General features: G+C 50.0%; 1 protein-coding gene across 1 annotated transcript; it reads right to left on the bottom strand.

Annotated features, from left to right (window-relative positions):
• Positions 1–14,842: 14,842 nt before the first annotated feature.
• LOC147638716 (uncharacterized) lies at positions 14,843–15,924 on the bottom strand. The gene is made up of 2 exons (XM_086798696.1): positions 15,831–15,924; positions 14,843–15,739 (listed from the first exon to the last, which is right to left on the bottom strand). The coding sequence occupies exon 2, from the start codon at positions 15,737–15,739 to the stop codon at positions 15,347–15,349; it is 393 nt and encodes a 130-aa protein (XP_086654822.1). The 5' UTR covers positions 15,831–15,924; the 3' UTR covers positions 14,843–15,346.
• Between the last annotated feature and the right edge of the window lie 11,881 nt (positions 15,925–27,805).

The raw sequence follows: 27,805 nt of genomic DNA, 5'->3' as shown, positions 1-27,805 counted from the left end.
GATTCATGGTTGCATAGCATCTACAAGCCTCAACAAGTGGTCGATAGGCCTCACCATAGCATCAATGTGTTTCACATCCTCCCAAAATTGGCATTAACCTCTTCCCACCATGACCAACCGTCGACGTGCGGAGCCGAAGGCTGCTTGTGAAGAAGCTGCCATGAGAGAGGGTGAAAGGCGAGAGAGAGAGAGAGAGAGAGAGAGAGAGAGAGAGCTTAAGGCTTAAGTGGCAAGGCCAAGCACCTTTGAGAGAGAGAGAGAGAAAGAAAGAAAGATATATTAACGTCTACGAGAGGCCAAAGTCAGCCTATGAGACAAAAAATAATACAATTGTGTTCTTCCGGTCATCGGAAGAAAAGAAACAAAAGAAAAAGTGTGCATGTGTCTGGATACAACTGTGAATCATCATGGATCGGTGGAGATATACAAACAATATAAGGAGGGTGGGGATGTGGATGGAGTGCTAAGGCAAAATGCATCTCTATATGCTGAAGGGGTAGTACAAGCATGCTATGCAGATCTATGTCTAACTCCATCCAGTGCCATAAGAGGGATATAAGATATCATACATCGCCGATGCTGAGGCTCTGAATGGCATGAACATGTACCCTGAGTCTGAATGAAAGCGAGCTAGCCTCTCCTGTGTCTCCATCTGGTGTCTCATTGGGATAGCTGCTATCTCTCGGTGACGGAGTCGGGGTGCTCTATGTCCAGTCTGTCTAGGTCTCCTCCTGGCTCTCAATTCCTCTGCTCTCTGTGCTCACCCCACGTGGTACATCAGCTGGCACTGGCATAGCTCTCTGGAAGAAATCTGTGAGCTGGGACTGTCTCCCACCCCTAGTGGGAGCGGGTGTCTGGAGGAGTCTCTCTCGAGAACTATGAAGCTCTAGTAGTAGTTTGCCAAGCTCGCTGGTCCGAGGCCTCCATCAACTGATGTAGTGAAGAGTGCTCCTCAAACAATCCTGCATATCTATCTCTGACCCCTTGGTGGGCTCTACATCTACATACAAAGTGATCCTCAGTCTCCACCTCCTCGCGGCACAATCTGCATATCCACTCAGCTCTAGGAACCCGTGCCGCGCACGCACACACACACACACACACACACACACACACAGAGCTCTTAAGGCTTAAGGCTTAAAAGTTAAGAGGCTAGAGCCTAAAGAAAGCTTGCGGGTTGAGAGAGAGAGAGTGAGGGAGGGAGTGGGAGAGAGAGAGAGAGAGAGAGAGAGAGAAAGAAAGAAAGAAAGATATATTAACGTCTACGAGAGGCCAAAGTCGGCCTATGAGACAAAGAATAATACAACTGTGTTCTTCCGGTCATCGGAAGAAAAGAAAAAGAAAGAAAAGGAAAAGAAAGAAAAGATAAATTGTGCATGTGTCTGGATATACAACTGTGAATCATCATGGATCGGTGGAGCCCATATACAAACAATATAAAGGGGGGTGGGGATGTGGATGGAGTGCTAAGGCAAGATGCATCTCTATATGCTGAAGGGGTAGTACAAGCATGCTATGCAGATCTATGTCTAACTCCATCCCAGTGCCATAAGAGGGATATCTGTGCTCACCCCACGTGGTACATCAGCTGGCACTGGCATAGCTCTCTGGAAGAAATCTGTGAGCTGGGACTGTCTCCCACCCCTAGTGGGAGCGGGTGTCTGGAGGAGTCTCTCTCGAGAACTATGAAGCTCTAGTAGTAGTTTGACAAGCTGTCGCTGGTCCGAGGCCTCCATCAACTGATGTAGTGAAGAGTCCTCCTCAAACAATCCTGCATATCTATCTCTGACCCCCTGGTGGGCTCTACATCTACATACAAAGTGATCCTCAGTCTCCACCTCCTCGCGGCACAATCTGCATATCCGCTCGGCTCTGGGAACCCGTGCCACTCTCCCAGCCTCTATCTCTAGCTGATGTGATGAGACTCGTAGCTGTCCAATAGCAACGCGAGAGCTGTGTGGCATGTATACATCCATATACCGCGGTCGCTGTATAAACCCATCCCCTGAGATGCTCAAAGTGGTCTCTGTAATATAGCATCTTCGGTGGTAGTGGGCTCTCTGGTGCTGTCCATGTCTCCTGTATGTAGCACTGCCATATGTCCTGTCTCATCACTCTGTTCCTCTCATTGAGAGAGAGGTAACCCCGTGGAGCAGACTGATCATACTGAAAAGGTGGCAATCGCTCAATGTCTATCCCATGATGTGAGAACCACTCTAGCATCTGTGCATACCAAGATCCAGTGTGTCCAGCCTCGGCTAGCTGTCTGGATGCCTCAAAAGCTCGACAGGATAATCTCTCCGTGGGCATCTCCCTAATCCTGTATATAAAGGAGATCGTCTGGAACAATGCCTCCACTGCCATAGGTGGTGCAGCAAACTCAGCTCGAACAGTATCGTGCGGGATGGATGGTTTGCTGTGTATCATCCTCGAGAGCATCAAGATTTGTGGTCTCTCCAGTTGTACCCATGTGGAGGCTGCAAGCCCTAGTGCCCAAACCACTGCTGCATACATCAAGGCTGGTGTCACTAATGTATCAAAGAGCCACCCCTTCGTGCGGGGTTCCTGAAAATGTGCCTGATGACACTAACGCTCAAGGCCAATAAGAGCTGCATACCCCCGGGTCACTCTGTCTCGGACTGCCAAAGCCATGGAGAAGCGTCCAGCTCCCATCTGTGCCCGTCCCCCTCCTGGGAGACTGCCGAAGAGAAGTCTGGCGTCGAAACCATCGCCATCGCCCTGTCAAAGACCTGGATGGTCACCGCCAAGGACGTCCTCGTATCCAAGGGTCGGGCCGCTGTCCGTGGCCCAAGCCACCGCACCCCACGTCACCATCATCTCACCTGGCAAGCCTGCAAAAACCATCCTGAGAGCGCGCTGCCAGACCTGCTGTGCCTGTGGGCAATCCCATAAGCAGTGCCGCTGTGACTCCTGTGCATGGCCGCATCGGGGGGCAGGACGAGATGGGTGTCTGCCAAAAGCTAGCCAAGCCCCCACAGCCAGTCCTCTATTATGCGCTGTAAGCCAGAGAAAAAGCGTCACCTTTCAGGGCCAGAAGCTGGCCCAAAGGCGCTGCCAAAAGTCCCTAAGGAAGGCAGGGGAGAGCCCCTGTCGCCGCCAATGCTCGACCGCCGCCGGGGTACCCGCTATCCTGTGCCTCAGGATCCGCCGCCCCAGCCTCGCTGTGTACTAAAAAAAGGGGGTGCCTGGGCTGGTAGGGGCCGAGTAGGGATCTCGCCAAAGCCACTCGCCTGGATCCCACTGAAGGCGAATAAGAGGCCTGCTGTCCCAAGCCCATAATCTCCAAGAATAGTCCTCCCCTATCGAGGCCGGTGATGGGTCTACATGCCACTGTCTCTGATGAAAGCCGACCACCCGCACCCTCTGAAAGATACAACCCTGGAACTCATCCAAACCTAGTCGGGTCCTCTGAAGCTGGCCTCCCTCTCCCACCTCGAAGGTGAGTGGGGCGACTCTCTCTGCTGAGCCACAGACCGCTAGAAGGATCTCATGCCGAGTAAAGATGCCCATCCAACTGGCCTCCAAGTCGGGGGGGGCACAAAACTGACCCACAACCCACACGACTTGTGCCAGTTGATCAAAGCGCCCGAGGCTCTGCAAAACCTGTCCATCGCTGAGGCGAAGCGGCGGAGGTTCTCCTCCCCTCCCTGAAGATAGACAGCAGTGTCATCCGCAAAAAGATCCCTGTAAAAATCTGTGGCGATCGCCCGAACCCTGGGGGGATCCACCACTACCTAGCCATCAGCCTGCCGAAGATGCCTGAGACCCTCTCGTCTGAAGCGAGGCCCTATCGCCTCAAAGAAATCTCGAGTCACTCGGTCTCCAGCCTGTGTCCAAAAAGAAGCCCGAGCATAGAATCGAAACTCCACCCTCCTCTCCTCGATGGATCTGATCTCTGTGCGAGCTGACTCCATCTGCTCTGTAATCCAAGGGCTCGTAGGATCCCTCTCCTAAAGTCTCTGAAGGGAAGCTAGACTCCTCCGCAAGCTCCTCTCCTGCTCTCTGAAGGCCTCCAGACGGTCCAGGGCAGCCTGTCTGAGCATCCTACTGATCTCCTGCAAACCCCTGTCAAGATCGCTGGCTGTCGATCCTCTCCTAAACTGAAGCTCCTGCCAGATCTGCTCAACTCTGGTCGCAATCTCGGGCTCCTCTATGAGACAATCTGGAATCCGGACGCTCTGGCCTTGCTCTCCTCTCGTAGGGTCCTCGATCTGGAGAAGCACTGGAAAGTGGTCTAAAAACGAGGAGCCTGCAAGTATACCCACAGTGCCACCTCTATCGCAAGCCCACTCAACAATGTGAAACCTATCGATGCGGGAAAGGTTAACTCCTGTGGCCCGTCTATCCAAGCGCGAGAAAGATAAACTCCCCTGCAACCTGCCAAACTCCGAGAGAGTCCACGGATCCTGGCCTCTCACCTGCAGCACTAGTTCCTCCCAGGCAGCGAGCTCCGGCCCATGAATGGTCTCCTGGCTGCCCCCCATCCTGTCCGCTGCATCCTCCAGCATGTTGCAAACCCCCCCTAGGCACCAATGGTCTGCCATGGGGAGGGACTGCCTAATGGTGCTCCAGAACTCAGCTCTCCCGATCGCCCCATTAGGGGCGTAGAAGTTGAGGAAGCCAATGCGGTCTTCCCCAACCCGACGAAGGATGATCCACTACGCTCGACCTTGGACTAGAGTGCCAGAATCCACAACCTCGGATAGAAGCTGCTCGCTGACTGAGATGCATACTCCACCCTGGTTCCCCTAGGAGCCATATGTCGGTGACCAAAAAGTGTGACTCCTGCCTGGCAAGATCTTCCCACATGTGCGGGTACGCCCAACAGAAAGGTGGTGCTCCTGGATGAAAAGGATATCTATGGGTCCTCCAACGAGAGCCCTCTGGATCTCCTGGCGAAGTCTGCCCCGACCAATGTAGCAGCGAGGTCCACCAAGACCCTGGATGTTCCATGAGAGGATCCTCATGGATGAGCTATGGCAAGTGAAGCAGCCGCCACTGGCTCACCCCTCTCAGCCGGCCGCCCGGATGAGCTGCCCTCCACTCTGTGAGTCTTGGGCGCCGGCTTGGAGGGAGAATAGTCACTGTCTGTCCGGGTGCGGAGTCTCTCCAAAAAGAGCGTGACCTGTCTCTGTGTCCAGCCCCACTCCACCTTCGCCCTGTCCAGGGCATAAGCGTGAGACCAATCCTCGGCATATATGTATCTAAAGGTAGGCTGCATCCTCGGGGCGGCGTGGAGGAGAATCAGTAGCACCTGAGGTGTGGACCGGATCCGCCCGCCAATCTCCTATACCAAACAAGCTCATGCGGGCTGAGTGTAATCGGGTCTGCAATAGGTCCGTGAGCCCCAAGTCGCTGAAGTGGTGAGAAAACTCCAGTATCTGATCACGCAAAACTTCCTCTACAGAGTTGCAACACTGAGAGGAAAGGAGAAGGCCACCATGCTGCTCACCACTGAAGGAGAACGAGAGGGATGGCACACCACGCAAACTCGCAAGGGTGCGACCAGTGTCTCGAACGGGCCAGCATCCAGCTGGAGACACCTGAAAAAGCCGTAATCCACTGGGAGCCCCATCACTCGCGGGGGCCCCTGGAGAGAACTCTGTGGCGGGTGAAGCTAGGATCGCCATCTCCACCGGCCCGGAGTGGCGGTGGAACAGCCGCTGAACTGAACTCTGGCCTACCCAGCTGCGCTGCCCCGGGGCAGTGGGTGGTCTAGATGAGTATCCTGGAGAGGCCGAGGGAGGGATGGTAGCTCGCGGAGAGGAGGGGGGAGAGCGAGGAGAGGATGGAGAGGCATCTGCCAGACGAGAGGTGTCAGGGGGGGGCCGCCGGGGGAGGCGGGGGAGGCGGGAGGGGGGGGCTGGGGGGGGGAGAGGGGGGTGGAAGGAGTGCTCACTGAATGAGGGGAGGAGGGGCCGGGGGTCGCAGAGTGCGGCCCGGGATCCTCAGGAATCTGCTCCATGGAGGGGGCGGGGCCTCCCGCGGGGGAGGCGGGAACGGGGTCTCCACGTGGGGGGCTCCACCGACAGCCTCAACGGGCATTGAGACTAAATCCTCGTCCATCGGGGTGGGATCTGCTGGCCGCCTATCCCTGACTGGAGCATAAGTGCGGGTAGGTGCCTGGGCGCCAGCCGAAGTCGCCTGTCCGCCAGCCTGTGCTGCCTGCTGGCGTCTGCAACGGTCCCTGCGGGCCGGGCGTTTCCACCGGCGAACCTCCTGCCATCCGCCAGCCTCCTGGGTCTGCGCGGCATCCTTTGCTGGGGCCTGCTCGTCAGATGATGGCACCTGCTGAGACGAGCCAGGGATGTCCGGTCTCTGACGTGGATGGCCACCCCTCGGGCCTCCTGAAGGGGGTCCAGAGGCGGCAGAGCGTGAAGGATGAACCCCCTTGCGGGGAACAGGCGCGTGCGAGGTGGCCCATCTCCCGACAGATGTAGCACTGGCCGGGCGCTGTATCAGATGTCCTCCAGAAAGACAAGGGAGGAGGATCGTCTTCGGGAGGGACTCCGGCGATGGAACCACAATGCGAATGGCCGGGAGTCCTGCTGCCCGAGCTATCACTGAAGCCGCTGTCTGAGGCGTCTCCACCACCTGCCCGAACGCCTTGCCAATGGATGACAAGAGGGGCAAGTACTCCCTGCGGAGTCCAGAAAGCAGATAGTGATGGGGAAACCTGTCGCGCCTGCTAGCGGGTCAGAAGCAGGGTCGAAACCGTGAGTCCATCGCGCCAGGAACGCCCGGGATGAGCTGAGGGCAATGGGGCTCCGAGCCAGCACCGTCTGAGCTGCCTGGGGGGACTCAAAATCCATCTGGTAGTAGCCACGTCCCAAAAAATCGACGCTGACGATCTTGGCAAGCACGCCAACGAGGCTGCCTTGCAGAAGGTCGCGAAGCTTTCTCCGCATCGGACGGCTACCCACTATCTTGCAGACCACGGAGGAGGCCTCAAGAGCGGATATTGTGGAAACAAACAACTGATGATCTGCATCTGTGAACTCCAGACGGAGACCGGAATCGGTAGGGGTAGTCGGAGCGGCTTCCAGGGAGTCCTCCAGAGGGAAAAGGGCCAGAGACCGGGGTCACCAACGGGAGGGACACAGCCCTACGAGGAAACGGAGAGGCGGAAGGAGAGAGGACAGCGGGGAGCTGATGCGGGGGAGCTAGCGGTGGGAGGAGGGGCGAGACGCGGAGGGGGAGGTGAGGGAGAAGGCGGGGGGAAGAGCCGCGAAGCGGAGGAGAAGGCGGGGGGGAGAGATGGCGGGGGAGGAAGCAAGGAAGGAAGCAGGGGAGGAGATGGCGGGGGGGAGAGATGGCGGGGGAGGAAACGAGGAAGGAGGCGGGGGAGAGAGGCGGAGGAGAAGGCGGCGGGGGACAGGCGGGGGGGGGGGGCAGAGGGGGGTGCGCGGCGGCGAGAAGCTGCAGGGGGAAGGTAAACGGGAGGGGGATGAGGCGGAGCTCGCAGGAGCAGATCGACCAGATTCTGCTGTACAGTCTATTACAGCAGCGGCTGTAGATTCATCACCAGCAGCAAGTGTGCGTGAGCTCATCTACAGTAGACAGCTGCACTTACATCACCCCCTCTCCTGCAGGCGCCTGTCCACAACAATTTACTTCTTCTCCAGCTGCTATACCCCCTGTTGGTAGATGTGCTACTGCAGCCAAGAGGCCATATCTTTCTACAGGCAGCTACTTCTCACGACATGCTGTGCCTCTGAGTCTCTCTCAAGTAACTACACACATGGGTATTGGATTTCTCTATCTACCAACCACAAGTAAGTGAAATTTCAGGTTTAAATAAAAGTATTTTGTGTTTAAATCTGATAAGGGATTCCCGACTCCCTCTACGGCCAACACCCGTTCGGTGCCGGGTTGTCCAAGCTATATTGGCGAACCTCGGTCCAAAGGTGCTGAGATCGGGAGAGCCAGGCGTTAGTACGAGAGCGCCTGTTTGTGCGTGGTCTCGGAACACCAGTGAGGCGCTCTCCGCGGAGTCCAGTGAAAGCACAGGACCGTAGAGATTGGACCACACTAGTGGTCGTACTGCTTCGAGCTTCTACATCGAAATTCGACTTCGAGCCTATTTGTTTGGTACTGTTTTCATATGTACATGGACATTCTCTGGTTCTTGGAACCCATGGAGCATTGTATTCATTAAATACTCCCAATAAATATATCATATATTGAGGGGGGGTCGGCCCGTTCCGGCCCCAGTGCTGGTGTCCATCTTTCCATTTCATTTCATTTCAATTTCAAGTTGTATTAAGTTGTCCATTTCAAATTTGTGGTTTTAAAGTTGTGCTATTAAGCGTGTGGGTGTCCAACGGAGTCTTCCCACTTGACGGGATCGGTCTCAGTACCTCCTTCTTGATGTTGTTCTTCATCACTTATACATCTTCTTGCACCTCCTCTTCATCACTTCTACCCATCCTTCGCGGGCCGCCTCCATTTTCCCCTCGATTGTGTGGGTGCGGGTTTTGGTGATCTCTTCTTTGATTGCCTCTTTGTCCACCTCAAGAGTCTCTCCTTCCTCCCGTGGACGATCGCGTAAGGATGCCACTTCGGCCTTCAAAGGGTTGATTTCCTCCTACATGGCGAGCTTTTCCTTCTCCCACTCCTCTTGCATGGTAAGCTTTTCTGTCTTCCATATTTCCGCTTCGGCCTCCAGCTTTCCCATGCGCGCCAATAAGTCCTTCTTGATGGCGGTGATGGTCATTCCTGCCCTGACCCTGAACACTGTCTTGGTCTTCATTTCTGAGAAATGAGTTTGGCACTCTCACATCACCCTTGGAGGATAAACCTCCCTTGGGACCGTTGCCCGAGAACCTATCTGGCTCACAGGACTGCCATCCCCTTTGGCTCTGTAACAAACCTCCTGGGAGCTCTTCCCGCTTCTGTGTTCCTTGCCTTGCGCCTCGTATCCGTGTACTTTCCTGTACCTTGGACCTGAACACCATCATATGGGACTTAATCAGTGTTTAGCTTTGCTGAGCTTGATGCTCTGATACCAATGTAACACGCGGAAGCTGTGGGAGTCTTCTTTCAGCCCTAAACACTCTTGGAAACCATCTGATGCAAAACACAGATATATAGAGAGAGTAGAGAGAGAGAGAGGTGCTGGAAAATTCAGTATATTTCCTATTGTACAAAAAGGGTACTTTGCTACAGCCCTAGGCTGCCTTCATAAAAAGGTGGTAAACACCCTAGATCTAGTCCCTACTTGGACCCCTAAGACCCAATCCCTAGAGGATTGAATGAACATAACATTGAGCACCTACGCCTTTTATAGGCCTTGGACCCCCTGGATTGCAGCAGTCGGACAGCCGGCCCCCCCTTTTCCCCATATATACAGGTCGGCCACCTGAAATGCTGAGGCGTTGAAGCGCCTTCTTCAGATCCAGCCGACTCCCTCTGTGATGTAATCGTTAGCTCCTGTGTGCAGCCAACAGAGCCTGTGTGCAGCTTTCCTTTTCTTCCATGCTTTGCTTCAAGTCCAAAACTTGGTCCTCTTCTGTGTCTTGTGCTCAAAATCCTAACTATATCTGGTTCATACTCTTTATCTGGCTGCCTCTTCTAGATCAGCACCTAAGAATGTCCATGGCATCTTTCATGCACATGACATGAGGTTTGCAAGATTGGCTTCCGGGTGGAGTTTGAGGAGCATTCTATTGCTGTACGGGACCGAGAGACTGGCCAGGTTGTTTGGGAAGGTGGAGTGGAGAATGGTATATACAAACTCTCACCACTGTCCTCATTGACAAGCTCTCAGATCGGTGGCTTGTGGCACTTTCGGTTTGGCCACTTGAATGTGGATGCGCTGCAGCGAGTTTTCCGAGACCAGATGGTGGTTGGCTTGCCAGATGTTGGCAGCAAGAGCAAGCAAGGACGCTGTAGTTCTTGCATTCGTGGTAAGCAGCACAGGGAATTTTTTTCGAAGCAGGCTTCCAGGCGGGCTTCGAAACCTTTGGAGTTGGTACACACTGACTTGTGTGGACCTATGCAGACGCCATGCTTGGGAGATTCTCTATATTTCATGCTGCTTGATGATTGTAGCAGATTCTCTTGGGTTTATTTTCTTTCACAGAAGGACCAAGATTTTGCTCGGTTCGAGGAGTGGCATGTGATGGTGGAGAAAGAGTTTGGCTTGTAGATAAAGACTCTTAGGCATAGTCACAGGGGATGGAGGGCTGGGTTGCGGAAATGCTATCCCGAAACGACTTGGCGTTTATTTTCTTTCACAGAAGGACCAAGCTTTTGCTCGGTTCAAGGAGTGGCATGTGATGGTGGAGAAAGAGTTTGGCTTGTAGATAAAGACTCTTAGGCATAATCACAGAGGACGGAGGGTCGGGACGCGAAAACGTCATCCCAAAACGACATGGCGTTCCAACACGGAATGGGGACAGGGGGGGAACGTCTCGAGCATCTGCGTCACCAGGGGACGGTGTCCCAAGAACGGCAAAACGGCCACACTTGTCGGGGACGGGTCTGGAACGGGATGCGCTGAATCGTATTTTTTTGGCCTTCTTTTTTTCGTTGGTTTTTTCGTCAATTTTTTTCGCTTTTTTTTTTGCCGTTTTTTTGCTGTTTATGGCCGTTGCTTTTTCCCGTTTTCTTCCGTTGGTGGCTGCGCCCGTTTTCTCCCGTTGGCACTATGGCTTGCTGTGACCCGCACTCGTGGGGATTGTGCTTGGAGCCGCCCGAGTGCGGGGACTGTGCTTGGAGCCACCTATAAGGCTTCAGCTCTCCTCTCTCTCTCTCTCCCACTCTCACTCTTGGCCAGCCACTCTTGAGCTTAAGCAACAAGCTCTCTCTCTCCCACTCTCTCTCTCTTTCTCTCCCACATATTTACCTGCTTCTTTCAAACATTCCCTCCCTCTACAATGGGAGGGTCTGTAGATGACAAAATCCGCCAGCTTGATCATATTCTTAGGGATCTTATCAAGGACCAAAAGAAGACATTGGACAGCGATTGTGGACTAGATGGAAACAGATGCATAGATCTTCGTCTGAGACAGAGTGGTTTGGAGAACGGGCCGGGCTTTCAGAGAAAAGGGTTGCCAGGGATGGATGGATGACAAAGGGACTTCGGGAGGAAAAGATTGGGATGATGACAGTCATCCAAAAACAAGTTGGAGTCCCGTCATCAAGTTTAGCAGAGGGGGATGTCATGTGCATGAAAGATGCCATGGACATTCTCAGGTGCTGATCCAAAAGAGGCAGCCAGATAAAGAGTATGAACCAGATATGGTTAGGATTTTGAGCACAAAACAGGCTCTATCGACTGCACACAGGAGCTGACGATTACATCACAGAGGGAGTCGGCTGGATCTGAAGAAGGCGCTTCAACACCTCAGCATTTCAGGTGGTCGACCAGTATATATGGGGAAAAGGGGAGGCTTGTCGGCTGTCCGACTGCTGCAATCCAAGGCCTATAAAAGGCGTAGGTGCTCAATGTTATGTTCATTCAATCCTCTAGGAATTGGGTCTTAGGGGTCCAAGTAGGGAACAGATCTAGGGTGTTTACCACCTTTTTATGAAGGCAGCCTAGGGCTGTAGCAAAGTACCCTTTTTGTACAATATGAAATATACTGAATTTTCCAGCACATCTCTCTCTCTCTACTCTCTCTATATATCTGCGTTTTGCATCAGATGGTTTCCAAGAGTGTTTAGGGCTGAAAGAAGACTCCCAGAGCTTTCGCGTGTTACACCTCATGCACTAACGACAGATGAAAACCAAGTGCGGGGACGTAAAGAACACGAGAGGAATGCGTCCCCCCTCTGCCATCGAGAATGATCTCCATCCGGCCCTCGCTGTGTATCGGTATGGTGCAATTATCGCCAATGAAAATGCGACCTAACTGCCATTTCGGATCCTGAAAGAAGTCACGAGAAGGAGTCATGTGCCTGGAAGCACCACTATCAAGAATCCACTGAGTATCCTTGGCGGTGAAGCCAACTACCTCCTCGCTCGAAGAAGATGAAACATCTGTGTCCAACATCTCCAAGTGCACAAAGGCTGGAGTCTTTGCAACTGAAGCTGAAGAATCAACACTCTTCCTAGTCTGCTTGGGACACTTTCTCCAATAGTGGCCTTTCTCGCCACAATCATTACACGTCCTCTCGGCCTTCAATTTCTCACGGTCTAAATCGGGCTTCTTCTCAGAAGACTTCTCCGATAACAACTTCCCTTTGCCCTGGTTGTTGTTGTTACGGCCTTTTGACCGCTGGCTAATCAAGGCCTCATAACCTCCGCCTTGTGGAGGGTTCGTAAATCGCTCTTCCTGGTCCAAGACCATTGGCACAAGCTCCTCCCATGTGATGGTGCTAAGCCTACCACTGGTGATCAAAGAGGAGTAAAATGCTGAGTACTGAGAGGGCAAACGGGACAACAACGTGATGGCCATGTCCTCTGACGATATCTCTTTCCCCGCCTTTAGAACCTCTTGCTGAAGAGCAGGCATCGTCACGAACTTTGCAAGATTCATCACTCGCATCTGAACTTCCAAGGAGATCCTCTTCATGGGAGATACCCTGTTGTACAGAGAAGCCAAATGCTGCCAAATCCCTCTGGCCACCGTCGTATGCTTTATATGATTGATCACCTATGGTGTGCAATTTAGGAAGGTGAAAGAACGGACACGGGCATTAACACAATCCCATAATTGTGCATGTGCCTCCCGTTCCTTCCGTATAGAGCGTAACTCCCCATCTTCCAACTCCGGTCATGGAACCCCAACAACAATCAAATCAGCCAAGTCATAAGACTCCAAAACAAACTCCATCATTACCTTCCATATGCCGTAGTTGTTCCTGTCTAACTGCCGGTGCACCGGGAACGTGGGGAGTGTTGGGATCTTCACGTGCTTCTCAGCCATCTCAAGCAAATCTACCATCTCAAGGGTTCACAAGGTCTTGTGAAGGGAGGGTTCGTGGGAAAAAAGAAGAGGCTGCAAATAAAATGCAAGGTGGCTGTCCAACGATAATGGCCACCTTCTACCCGATCCCCAGGTCCCGTACAGCCCAAACAATCTCCAATCAGCAAACGCTCGATGTCCCAATACCATGTCAAAATGCACAGCAGAAATGAAGACAACTGCTGTAGAGAGAAATACTCAGATGAAAGAGAGAGAGAGAGAAGCTGTGTAACTCTGCTATATCCACCACATAAAATCCCGGAAATGTACACGATCTGGAGTGTGGGGGCAAGGGGCCATTTTATATGGCCCCTGGCTGCAGGTCAGCCAGCCCATAAACAGCCGACAGCAGCCCTGGCTGCCCACGACCAGCGAAAGGCTCAGTCGGCCAGAAGATATGCAGTCGGCCAGCACTGAGGGATAGTTGGGCAGCACCAGAACAGTCGGGCAGCACCTGAAGGCAGCCGAAAGCCCATACACACCTCCAAAAAAATAGGAAAAAATATACGAAGAGTGAGAAAAAATGGGAAGACACTAAAACGGGCACACCCACAACAGAGGCCCTTACATAGTGTACAGACAAGAGATGATTGCTAAAAAAATCACCATAGCACAACACAACAGCAAGTATGGATAAGCACAGAAGTGGAAGAGTGATCCCAGCCAAGATGACCAGTATTAGCAGTAGATTAGTAAGTTCAGGCCTATACGGACCAGTTGTTAAAGTATGGCCAGCGGTACGACGAGGTGCTGGTCTGTACTGGCAGGTACATCAGCAACAGAACGGTAGAAACAGGATTGTATGGACAGTTCCAGGTGCACGTACCACTGGTCCACGCAAGTACAAACAGGTACAGCAGCCTGTATGAGCTGTACGGGCAGCAACCAACAACAGTACAGAGAAAAGGTGGCGATGATGAAAAACGAGAGCCTCCATAATGTTTAATCCCCCTTATATTAAGGTAAGGCCATGCTATACCATACTGTCCACATGTTTGGAGAGGTGGGAGGCTGGTCAACCACCTGTTAAATGCCCCTTGAGAAGTCCACAACCCATGAAAGGAGTGCCCATGTGTAGATGTACAACCTAAAGCATATGAAAGCTTTTAAACTAATCCAAGCACTCAAAAGAGTTTGACACTCTCTAAAACCAAGATGCCCAATTTATAACATGTCCAGCCCTCAATAAAGTGTGTCCACCCACTTATTATAAAGTGTATAAATACCACTATAACACACAATAGAGTTCTTTTTTTAAAGCCTTGTTCACATGGCCCATGCCCAAGCACTCCCGAGGCTAATGAGGGTGGTCCTGTTTATTCCAATGGCTTCACTATCAATATGTGCATCCTTTGGCATCCTTCCAAGTTCCGGGCACTACCTACAAAACCAAAGGTGCCAAACATTCTAATCCCACATCCTCAATGCTTGTACTTCTTGTTCCTGATGTCCATTGTCCCCAACATCCATGTAAACCAGCTATCTCGAAGTTTATATCATGATTGTGATAGCTTGGGGGCATTGTGGCCCTTGGCATGGTGCTATGGAAGGATCAAAGAAGAAAGTGTTCAAATGAAAAAAAAAATGAAATGAAGTGTGAAAATAACTTGAATTTGTTCTCCTTGAGATTTGCATCTCCCTTAAGAAACTTATCTACATTAAAGGCAATCTATCCATGATTTAATAAAGCTAGACATATTCTTACAAGTCAATAGTTACAAATCACTCCTTTCGTGATTCATAGCCACATGAAAAACCGTTTTGTAACAACACACTGAGATACCTATCTTGCATGAATCTCAAGTAGAGAAACCCTACACATCAAACACCTAAGCCCAAAGTTGGCCATGCAGCTCTGCTTGGCAAATTATTGCTAAGGGTTGGGTGCAGAGACTATGCCATTAGGATTGAAAAATAAATGTAATCTCAGGAAAAACCATGCTATTAAGATTAACAAAACAAAGAGGATCAAAACCTGATATGTACAAGGATGCAAAGTTCCCAAACAAGTGTCGAAGGCATGGGAAGTGCATCATTGGATTCATTTTTGTGAGCATTTTCATTGGTTCATATGGATTCTACCATTCAAGAGAAAAGGTTCAAAACATGTGATGGGGCATTCTGATGTTAAGGCATCATGTAGAGTAAGCCATCGATCCCATTTTCTTTAAGCCATTATTTTTCCTGCAAGCCTAACATAGGCATATATACATGAAACTAACATAAATACATGTGATAGATCAAGGGAAAAGGCATGTCAAGCCCTGATCCTCCCAAAGATGCAAAAACATATGGTAAAAACCTGGTTTGGTATGTACCGGTCTGCTTCTACGGTTTGCATGAAGGTTTGCGAGTATAACTCAAACAGAAAACGGCAGTACCTGGGCTAGCCGTTAACCTTATGGGGCGCCTTATTCGTTTGCTTCTGTATTTTCTGCAGATGCGGGATCTGTGGTGGTCTGCTTGGAGAGGAGGGGGTTCTCCCCTTTAACGAACCAGCCGAGGGCGAAGAAGGAGAGGCCGGCGAGGATGGCGGTGCCCCAGGCGTGAGAGTACCACTTGCTGTAGAGGCCGATGGCGTACTTCCACTGCTCTCGCAGAGTCGCTGCGTCAGGGTTCTCTGCATCCGGGGGGTTCACGGGCGGTGGCGGGGGCGGGGGCTCAGATGCAGAGTTTGGCCATGAGAAAAACGAGGAGAAACGGCGCACATTGTACGCCCCATACACCATCGCCACGGGTCTTCCCCGCCCCCGGCTGCTGTATTTCGCTACAAGCTGCCTCACTGTCATCATCTCCATAGCCATCTGCAAGTTTGTGTATTCTATGAACCATGTAACTGAATAATTGATGAACTCCAAACAGAGTAGCAACAGTACTAAAATTTGCAGAAACTACCTTTGGGGAGGTGACCCATGGATCAGAAGCAGACCTAAAGTTAAAAGGGATATCTGCACGGTCCCCAAAGCCAAGGGAGGACTGGGGATTATAGACATTCGTCTGCTTGCTGACAGATTGGCTGCTAAATGGATAATCAGAGCTTTGGAGAATCCAACTGAAGACTGGGCACAGCTCTTGGTCAAAGACCTCCCCAGATTTACAATCACCGGTCAGAATAAATGGCTAAATCTACCCATTACCACCATAGTAGCATCCAAACACCCCATTACCCCTAAAGGGAGTCATCTGGTTACTTCAATCTGGAAAGCCTGGTTCAGATCTAAAGGTTTACTGTCCATCAATCTCAATGACAAGAAATCAGAAGGTTTAATAGCCGCCGACTCCTGCTGGTGGTCTATTCTCCCTCATCCGCTACTAGAACTAGAAGAAGAGAAATTAGCCCTTAATCTGCACAGAAAAGGACTCGCAACTTGGACAGATTTCTTTAACCCCTACACCGGCACTTGGCTCACAAGAGCAGAGCTGGTAGCCAAATACGACTGCAGAACCCCAGAACTAGACCTAATACAAAGCAGAACATTCCAATGGAATACCCAGGAAATCTGGAGAATCAGCAGACCCCCCAACTTCAACATCCTGGCCCTTCGCTGGTTAAAGAATAAACCCCTCCTACCCATTCCTTTTCTTGAAAAGTCCCCCCCTATCCAGGTTACTCTGAACCGCAGATGGAACATAGCCTGGGACAGGAAAAGATGGTACAGCTGCCTCAAGGAGTTGTGGAGTCCACACATAGAACCCAAGAAATCTTGTCTCGCATGGTTGATTGCATACAGAGCCATCTGGACCCAGTGCAAGGCAGCCAAGTTCAACATTGCCACAGACCAATGTTCTAGATGTGGCCTTCCTGAGGATGATCTACACATTTTTATACACTGCAATCACATCTCAGAATCCTACAAAGAGTTGCATGCAGTTATTCTTAGATGGGGGAAAGATGTAAACTGGAAGAATACAATTCTAGGAGAAAACATAGGATGCTCTACATCTCTTTGGAATGCAATAAGGTGCGAGTACCTATGGCATGCATGGCTGCAGAGGTTAGCTGTCACTTTTGATAACCCTGGAATTAAGGGCCCTCCTCTAGCTGTTTGCTTAACCACAACATGCATCAGATACTGGAACAACCAAACACAAGCCCTTTTCAAGCTAGAGAAGAGGCTGTTGATTAAATTACAAAAGAGGAAATTAGATTACACATTGGAACTACTTGAAAAAACCAGAGACAAGATCCTCCTAATCCTCCCAAAAGACAGAGCATTAATAGAAGCTATCAGAAGGATGCAGTAAACAAACCTAACTCTCCCCCTCACAGGAGAAGAGGAGATACATCAGACATGCAGGCATTAAGAATCAACCAAGAGAAGCTGAAAAAGCAGCTAGGGCAAAGTGACCTGTCGGCTACATAGAGACACCGTTGGCCTGTCCACCAGGAATTCTGGAGAGGCTCACGCATCTCGGCAAATCATCTCAGGATAGTCCACAACCGCATGGCCACCGATCTGCCATAGTCATCGAAAGCAGAGCCCCAAATCAAGAAGAGTCCTGTACCAGCCTCAGCTACCTCTTCTGTTGCACCTGCAAAGAAGGGAAAAGATTCAGAGCAAAGGAATCTTGAATTATCTTAACCGTCCCCGAGAGAGGAAGGCGTCCTGGTGGTCCAAGATGAAAGATCAAGGGCCCCATAAGGGCTCCTACAAAAGGATCGAAATCAATCAGCCAAAAGGGAGAGGAAACTACATGCCCCCCAGAGTTAGTCCCCTTCTTCTACCAGGGGGCACCGCCACCTGGACTCATGATCAAGAAAGAAAAGAAGCAGCTCAGAAGGACTGCCGTCCAGAGGCCTGTCGAGGGAGCCTGCAAAACAGATAAAAGTACCAGCACCATCCTCCCCCCGTTTGGAGAAGCGTGGTCCGAGCCAGAACTGTCCGTGCTGGAAGGGACAAAGGAGGAAGTGATGCCAAACAGCAAGATGAAGCTCCCTTGCAAGCCTCACCCGGCGACCAGAGTGAGAGAAGGAGCCGGCGGCTAGGCAGACCAGAGAAAGAAGGGAGAGGAGTTCGATCCTCAAGTGGAAGAAGGAGGAGAGGTGAGAGGCTTCTCTAAACTCATCACCAGCAAGGCCGTAGAACGATCAGGCTCCAGGTTGGAGGGCTCGCCATGCAAAGATCCCACCGCGAGGCATCAGCATTTCAGACCACTCCTTTTCTCCCCTCCCACGCGTTGCACATGCTTTCACGTGCACTGTGTGTGCCAATTGGCCAGACTAAATCAGCAGCCAACACGTGGCCATTGTAACATCGGATTCCTCCTTTTTCTATAATTCAACTGCCTTTTTTTGAAAAAAAGTACTAAAATTTGCTGCCATTCAAAGTAAAGTTCAAACCCTCACCTCCTACATCTTTTTACAAAAATCAAAAAATTATTTTGTAAATATTTTTATAACTAGAGATGAATCATGACTTTTAATCATATGAGCCAAGGTGTTGCAAACATGGCCATGCTCTAAGTTCCTACATTGTACATAACCAACATGTGACTTTTAATCATATGAGCCAAGGTGTTGCAAACATGGCCATGCTCTAAGTTCCTACATTGTACATAACCAACATGTGAAGACAAAGCTTTACAAACAACCATTCCAAAATACCAACATGTCAAAAACATAAAGTGTGACATGCTTTAAGTTACAGAACTTCAAGTGGAACCTCAAGTGGAATTATCCACATATAATGTCATGCCACCAATTGTTGGAATAATCATACATTCAAATTTTTCATTTTTGTTTCAAAAAATACATATATGAATATGAATATGCTTTGCGTTACAGAACTTCAAGTGGAATTATCCACATGCAATGTCATACCACCAATCGTTGGCATTCAAATTTTTTATTTTTGTTTCAAAAAATGCATGTATGAATATGTAAGTATAGAAACACAACGTATTCTATATCAAGTGTCTTCTTTTCAAGTGGTGATACTACTTCTAGTCGGATGGTCGTTACCCTCGACTCATCTTGAAGGACATCCTTCATCCTTTGTGCTACATCCTTCATACTACATTGTAGCCTAAGCTTGGGGTCGTCCTCTTCATTGTGACCTATGTTGAGTGTGCAAGATACAATGAAAGGCATGTAATAGTGTTACAAGTGTTGTCGAGCCTTCTTTTTCCTCTTGCAATCTTGTCACTTGTGTTGTGCTCCATTACATCCTGTCTATTCGTACGTGTGTCGCACTGTGAGCATTGAGGACTTTCCAGAGAAGAGCCACCACTTAGTGTGCTGAACAACCAACCCTGCTACAATCATTGAACTCATTGAAGAAATATTATCCCCCACCATTTGATGTTATGCATTTGATCTTCTCAACCAAGGCTTAAAATCTCTGAAAGTGAGAAAACACTTCAATTTTCTCCTTCATGAGTAAAAATTGTAGAAATGTTTGCTAGAAAATGTGACGTGAAGCACCATGACGAGGATCATAAACAAATGTCGATCAAGTGCAACATAGATGTTACATTCCCGTAACGCCGCTACGGGCGTTACCACAAGAGGGGACGGCCTCTGGCTCACCACCCAGCCATAGAGGAAGAATGAGGATTGCCCCTCATCCCCCAGGCTTTATAGTGTGTGGCCTGCCGTCCACACTAGCCTGGCCGCCCATGACTCCGCATGGGCGTCCTCTCTCACTGAACCCCGGACATGGCCATCCGGTCCTGCCGCCACCGTCGGTCACACCACAGGCATTACAGCCTACGTGACATTACCCCCCCCTTAAGAAGAGTTTTCGTCCTCGAAAACAAACTAGGGAAACCTTTTGGAAATTGCACTACGGCGTTCCCAGGTAGCTACCTCCTCATCCCTATCTGTCCATTTAACAAGTACCTCCTTTTGGAAATTGCACTACGGCGTTCCCAGGTAGCTACCTCCTCATCCCTATCTATCCATTTAACAAGTACCTCCTGGTACACTTTATGTCGGGTCTGTCTATCACGATACTGTAGAATCCTTTCAGGTTCATGTGGTATCTTTGGTGGCTCTATCAAGTCCACCAAAATCTCTGGAGAAACTACGTTCTCTAACCCGTGAACTGATTTCTTCAGTTTACTGACATAAAAGACAGGATGGACTTGAGAACTCTCCGGTAACTCAAGTTTATATGCTACGTCCCCAATCTTCTTAAGGATTTTAAAAGGACCACAATATCTCGGAGAAAGTTTATCACACTTTCCCGTTTTCATGGTTTCTGACTGCGCAGGAACTTTGAGGAATACAAAGTCACCTTCTGCAAAGGTCACCTTTCTTCGTCCTTTATCCGCATAAGTTTTAGCGCGATCCTGAGCACTATGAATGCTCTCATGTGCAGCTCTGAGCATATCATTCATATCTTCAAGGAAATCCTTGACAGATTGAATCTTCTCCTTTTCTAGGCCTACAACCATTGGAGATCTCGGCTGGAATCCATACATTAACATGAATGGTGTAAATCCAGTCTCGCTGAGTGTTTGGAGCTGTTATAGGCAAACTCCAGTAAGGGTAAGTACTCTTCCCAATTAGATTGCTTCTTACTAACATAAGAACGCAACATATCCTCTAGAATTTGGTTAACTCTTTCAGTTTGACCATCAGACTCCGGATGATCTGCCGTACTCATACTCAGAGTAGTATCCAGCTTTTTGAAGACTTCCCTCCAAAAATGACTGTTGAACTTTCTATCTCTATCCGACACTATATCTGCGGGCAGGCCATATAGCTTGTAAAGATGTTCAATAAAGAGTTTTGCCAACTCTGGCGTTTTAACAGTTTTCTTCGTGGCAATAAACTTTGCCATTTTAGTTAACCTGTCCACTACCACCCACACCGAGTCATTCCCTTGGGTAAACCGGTAATGAAATCCATGGAAATGCTTTCCCATTTCCCTTGAGGAATCTCCAGCGGATGGATTAGTCCTCCAACCTTAAGACATTCATGTTTATTGACCTGGCACTTATTGCATTTCAGCACATAAGTCTGGACGTCCTTAAACAAACTAGGCCAATAAAACTGTCTTTTTACTAGTGCATAGGTTTTCTGAATCCCAGGATGACCCGCACTTGGACTATCATGACTTTCTTTAAGAATTTGGGCCCGAAAGTCACCAATAGTTGGTACACGTATTCTACCCTTGTAGAGTAAGTACTCATCGTCAATGGAGTAATTAGCATATTTCTCCCCCCGACGAAGTTTATCACTCCCCTTTGAAGTGGCAGTCAAAGGTGATGAAGGGCCTACGTCAGAACTCTCCGGTTCCAAACTATACCCAGAAGACACGGCTAGGCTCTCCGGACTAACTCTCACTTCCCTTCTCGTTGCACCTTCGGCCAGTCTCTCCGGACTAGCAATACGTGCCAACGAGGGAGGTGGTCGCGTTTGTGAAGAAGTGCGTGCGCGTACAGCGCACCAGACCTCTGTAAAAGATGGATCGTGCTGACATAAACCACGTAGGGACTCCAAGAAATCATTCTTGAAGACTGTGAAACTAAGTTCATTTATCTGTGGCATGCGACTAAGTGCATCTGCCACCACGTTATACTTACCTTTCTGGTAACGTATCTGAAGGTCAAACTCCTGTAGAATCTCCGCCCACCGAGCTTTTCTACCCTTCAGTTCATTTTGACTTGAAAGCCATTTCAGACTTTCATGGTCCGTCCGGACCTCAAAAGTGGCACCATATAAATAGTGTCTCCACTTTTTCAGTGCATGAACTATCGCTAGTAACTCTCGCTTGTAAGCCGAGTAGTTACGCTGCGCACGATCTAACTTTTTACTTTCAAATGCAATTGGGCGTCCCCTTTGCATAAGTACGGCCCCAATGGCCCCAATTGGGCGTCCCCTTTGCATAAGTACGTCCCCAATGGCCTCATTACTAGCGTCTGTTTCCAAAACAAACGGCTCATTTGGATCGACAATTGTCAAAACAGGTGCAGCTGCTATACGGTCACCTTGAGCTTGTCAAAGGTCTTCTGTTGGGCGTCCCCCCAACTAATGTTTTTTGTTTTTAACCGTAACCGGTCAGTCAACGGGATTGCGATCTTCGCGTAGTCCTTCACATACTATCGGTAGAACCCCGACATGCCAAGAAAAATCTGCAGTTCCTCGAGATTCTTCGGCGGCGCTGGCCATTTAAGAATAGCCTCTACTTTTTCTGGCTCCATCCGTGTACCATCGGCGGATATAATATGGCCAAGGTAGTGAATTTCTGTTTCAAAAAATTCACATTTGCTTTTCTTTGCAAATAATTTGTGCTCTCGCTACAACTTGAACACTAGACGCAAATGCTCTATGTGTTCTTTCTGTGTCTTACTGTACACAAGAATATCATCTAGGAAAACTACTACGAATTTTCCCAGATATGGACGTAAAATACTGTCCATCAGCGTCATAAACGTCGCTGGAGCATTGGTTAGCCCAAATGGCATAACCAAAAACTTAAAATGCCCGAAAACGGGTCCTAAATGCTGTCTTCGCAACATCTTCTGCTTTTATTCTAACCTGATGATACCCAGATCTTAGGTCTATTTTTGTGAAGTATCTCGATCCATAGAGTTGATCAAACAACTCATCCATGCGTGGCATCGGATACTTGTTCTTAATCGTTATCTGATTAAGAGCCCTATAGTCTATGCACATCCGCATAGATCCGTCTTTCTTCTTTACCAGAAGAATAGGCGATGCCCACGGACTTGAACTAGAGGCCGAATAAAGCCTTTGTTCAAATATTCCGTTAATTGTTTTTCCACCTCCTGTGCCTCGGAGTGGCTTAATCTATAAGCAGGTTTGCTTATAGGTTTTGATCCTGGCATAACTTCGATGCCATGGTCTACTTCTCTAGATGGTGGTAAACCATCTGGTAAATCATCAGGAAAAACATCCTGAAGTTTCTCTAATAAATTCGTTAAAGTATCTACGTACTTTTTCTTTAATGTCTCATTCACCTTGGATTTTTTCTTGTTTGAATCACATGCATGCCAAACAGGGTTTTCAAACAGTGGGTCTCGTCCAAGGTTATTTTGTTTTTCTTGTTTGTCTACGCAAACATCATTTATCATTTCATCTACGGAAACAGAATTCAAAAGAGGGTAACAAGCATATACCTCTGCTATCTGGTCTCTGCGGACCGCTGTACACAGCTCCATGGAGGAAATAAGTGGTGTGGCAGGGATAGTACGGTCGCCCTGCAGGGTGATGACTCTACCTCCATGCTCAAAACATAGCGTATTATGTAAGTAATTCCGAGCTAGACTAGGGCCCAAGCCATACAGCCACTCCCTGCCTAGATATACGTCTGCTCTAGCTAAGTGCATGACCTGAAAGTCAAGCGGAGCCTCGTAGTCCTGCATAGATAATGGGACCCCTAATACTACGGTATTCCATACCGTTTTGTCATATCCGTTGGCTAGGCCAACAGTATACTCATGATCACTCCGGGTCTCAGTCAATCCCAATTTCTTGACTAACGAGTAGTTCAAGAAGTTGTGACTAGCTCCATCATCAATAAAAACTGTGACTCTACGGCCACCTATGGTGCCATACATGCGCACCATGTCATGCGGACCTACAGTAGGCTGCCACATCGCTGGTGTCACTGAACAAGCGTGATGCTCATCACAATGACACACTGTCACCTCTCTGAACTCTGCGGAACTGAGAGGGAGTCTCTGCACTGTATGCAACTGCCTAGAAGATTTACCATTTTTTTTGGGCTCGTTGCCACTCGTGCTGGCTTTAGGCTTTGGACACTCAGCCTTCGTGTGTCCTACTTCATTGCAATTAAAGCAGCGATTTTCCTTTTGCACTTTAATATATTGCTCTTTCTTTTGGTTTTCGATGTCTCTTTTCTTCCTGGATGGTCGCGGTTTTTTAGACCAATGACCACCCTGTCCTTCCTGGTCCGTCCTATCCCCTTGTTTGCACTGCGGAACCCTTTTCTTTTGAGGCTTGACCTCCTTTTTTTCACTACCCTCGGCCCTGCTAGAACCACCACGTGCACTATGGCGCTTGATGTCATCGAATATCTGTGTATATTGAATTGCCTCTGCTAAGTCTTTAGGCTGTAGGGGTTCTACGTACTCAAGGTAATCATCTTTGAGGCCTCTCTTAAAGCCTCGCAATGTCTGGAATGCATCGATTCCCTTTAGCTTGAGTACTATCTCCCTGTAGTTTGAGATGTACTGAGTTAGGGATTTGTTCTCCATCGAGCACTTGTCCCATAACTCCCAGCTTCTCTCTGCCTCATTAACAGGCAAAAATTCTTTTCGAAACATTGTTTCAAATTCCGTCCAAGTGGTAGGGCGAGTTGTCAAACTCATCCACCACTTGTACGCTTTGCCGGTTAATGAGAGGCTAGAGCCTCTACGGGCTGTATACGGCTAGGCTGCTGTCGCAGCGCGTGCAAATCTGACCACTTCGCTAGAAACATATTGACTGAGTCCTTGTTTCTCTCCTTTTCCTCGCCACCAAAACTAGGCGGCTTTAAGTCTTTTAACAACGACGAAGCTGTCGCTATACGGACGACCCCGCAGGCGCATCGGCCTGTACTCCTGCAATTACTGGCGAGGCTACGCTCACCCGTGCTGTAGGAGCTCGGCTACCTCGAGGAGTCGGCCGAGGCGGCTGTCAGTGCATCTAACCGTGTGGAGATGCTCTGTAGCATCGTGACTAAATCAGCCTGGACTTTACCCATAGTGTTCAATTTGGCATTAAGATATTTAAACAGTCCACTAGAGAGCTCCGTCTCTGTCAGGACATGAGCAGGGTCCAATAGGTCATAGTCGTCGTCGTCATAATCCAAGAGGTCTTCCTCGGTCCCCTCGGCGACGTCAGTATTCATGTCCTCTGGCTCATCGGCCAGAAAGGGGTCATCAGCCAATGCGGTCGTCGCTGCTGCGGGCTCGCTGGGTCCTAAGACGGGGTCAATAGATGAGGAGGGCGCTGGCGGATCACGCGTGATCGACGAGCGCACTCCAGACCGAACAACGGTCGGGCGTGTACGGCCTGACAATTCGTCGGTCGGGGTCAAACCCGCGATCGAGGACAAGAGACTGGAAAAACCTAGAGAAGTAGAAGGCGGTGGGGACACACTACGCCTAGCAGACATTTTTAATTCTTGCAAAAAATAATGCGAGAACTCGGAAATTACTAAAAAAAATGCTAATAAAAATGAGCAGTGGTGGAGAGAGAATAATAATCACCCCCCTTTACGGTCGCTTGTCGATTTGTGTTGCGTTGCGAGCCTCTACAAGGACGCTTCTAGGATGCTCTGATCCACGAGAAAATGCCTGTAACTCATAAAAAGAATTTAAATGATCGAGAGGTGCCTTGCCGGGATTATTTCTTGGGGGGATGATTCTCCTCCCCAGCCGAGAGAGAGAGTTTCCTTGAATTTTCTGATTTTTAATTTTCAATAAATGAATAATAAAATTTAATTTTTAAAAAATAATTTTTTAAAATCTTTTTTTTGGGTCTCTGGCCGCTGGTTGGTTGGCTGTTGGTGCTGGCCGTTGTGGCCCTTAGCCGCCGCCGCCGTTGTGGCTGGCTGGCGCCGCCGCCGCCGCCGCCGCTGGCCGCCCATGGCTGGCCTGGCTGGCTGGCCGCCGCCGCCGCCCATGGCTGGCTGGCTGGCTGGCCCGCCCCGCCGGCCCGGCTGGCTTGGCCTTCACCGGCGATGCTGCCAACTCATTGTGCTACACTCCCAGCATCGCCATGCCCACCATTTCTTCATCTGTTACCATGCAGGTCTTCTTCATGCTCGAACTTTTTATAAGCGCAAGCTGCCCTCCTCAAGGCGCGCATGCTCTTCCATTCAAGCTGCATTGCTTACACAGACGACAAAACAGCAAGCATTGATGACAAGCGCTGCGCATAAGAAGACCCCAAAGACCATGAACTCTCAGAAAAGCTCCCTACCATCAGAGACATCTGCAGCGGCATGATCCCTAATGAGTTCCTACAAAGGTAGGCTGCTGGCCGTGGCCCTGGCCGCCGCCTCCTCTTACATCGCTGGTTTTCGCTGGCCGTGGCCCTGGCCGCCGCCTCCTCTTACATCACTGGTTTTCGCTGGAGATTCCTTCGTTTTTTGCAAGGCAATCCCTTCGTTTTTTGCAAGGCAATCCCCCCCCTTCGCACAACACCACCACACCGTATACAGTGAGGTCGTGGGGGCTGGCTAGTCTTCGCCCCCCCACCCCACGCGTTTCAGCTATGTATTTTTGCCGCCCCACCCCCACACACAGGGGCTGGTCGTGGGGGTGGTCTGCGCCCCCCCCACTTCAACACACACGTTCCATCCTTTCACAGAGTTTTGCATAGCATTTGTAGCCATTCAACGCAGAAAACAAAAAGAAAACAAACAAATTGTGCTTAACAAATTTTGCTTACCTGTGATGCTGTGTGTGACGGGGAGAGAGAGTGAGAGAGAGAGAGAGAAAGAGTTCTTCCCTTCAAAAAATCTTGGCCCCCCTCCCTCCACACATTCCCTTGTGGAGATAAGGGTGAGAAGATTGTGGATGAAAACCATCGAGTGGGCTCCGGTCCCCCGTTCGCGCGCGCGGACTCTCAAGATCCCCTCAAACCACGCTCTGATACCAGTGTTACATTCCCGTAACGCCGCTACGGGCGTTATCACAAGAGGGGACGGCCTCTGGCCAGCCATAGAGGAAGAATGAGGATTGCCCCTCATCCCCCAGGCTTTATAGTGTGTGGCCTGCCGTCCACACTAGCCTGGCCGCCCATGACTCCGCATGGGCGTCCTCTCCCACTGAACCCCGGACATGGCCATCCGGTCTGCCGTCGGTCACCACCACAGGCATTACAGCCTACGTGACAATAGAGTTGTTGGAGCTAATCCATATGCTAAGTGAGCAACCACCTTTGATGTGTTATTGGTTGCCTTCTAGCGTAGCCTCTAATTGGACTTACCATTTGTTTCTTTTCCTTTATGCCAATGTTGTCACTAGTAGGGCTAGCTTGATTGTGGAGAAGAAGATGGAGAGGAGGCATTATATGGTGCTGTGATGGCAAAATCAACCAGGAAAGCAGCTAAGAACTAAGCCATTGCCATTGTAGAAGGGAACGATAAGAGGATGATAGGTTGGTGAAGAAGCAATAGGAAGGCATAAGCAAAGGAGGGTGTGAATGCACTAGCAAGAAGAGGTGTGAAAGGGAAAAAGGATACTTGGGCCCAACCAAAGAACTCTGAAGAAGCAGTGTGTGTCAACACGTGATGGGGGGCAACACAAGTTGTCGAAGGGAATTGGTGTGCGGTAAATGTGAAGAGGCGAGTCAAACGGTGAGGAAGGAGAAGTGTAGGGGAGGGAAGAAGGCGAGTCAAACAACGAGGAAGGAGAAGTGCAAGGAAGGGAAGAAGGCGAGTCAAACAGCAAGGAAGGAGAAGTGCAAGGAAGGGAAGAAGGTGAGTCGAAGGGGCAAGGGTGAGGGAGGCGAGTCGGTGGATGAGGGGGAGGCGAGAAGGAGGGAGAGGGGAAGGTGAGCAGGGGAGTGAGTCAATTGGTGAAGGGGATGGGACGAGGCGGAGACGTGAGAAGGGAGGCAAGTGGAAGAAGAGGGGGGCAAGTCGGCGTAGAGGGGGGGCAAGGGGGGCGAGTCAACGGCGGAGAGGGGGGGCGAGTCATCAGGAGAGGGGGAGCGAGTCATCACAGGAGAGGGGGAGCGAGTCATCACAGGAGAGGGGGCCCAGTCGTCTCACAAAGGGAGAAGAGGGGGGGGAGTCGTCTCAAGAGAGGAGAGGGTGGGGCGAGTCTAAAAGGCAAGGTGGGGTGGCGAGTCATTAAAGGCGAGGGGGAAGAGTCGTGAGAGAGGGGGGCACGAGTCGCTAAGGTGAGGGGAGACGAGTAGTGAAGGCAAGGTGGGGAGGGTC

The sequence above is a fragment of the Cibotium barometz genome, chromosome 5, assembly GCF_041138505.1.
Source record: "Cibotium barometz isolate CiBa-2024 chromosome 5, ASM4113850v1, whole genome shotgun sequence".
NCBI lineage: Eukaryota > Viridiplantae > Streptophyta > Polypodiopsida > Cyatheales > Cibotiaceae > Cibotium > Cibotium barometz.
Note: the sequence above shows the minus strand (reverse complement) of the source record. Positions and strands in the feature narration are given on the sequence as shown.

Excerpts from the sequence above, each read along its gene's own strand:
- LOC147638716 (XM_086798696.1), bottom strand. The coding sequence starts at position 15,739 with ATGGCTATGGAGATGATGACAGTGAGGCAGCTTGTAGCGAAATACAGC.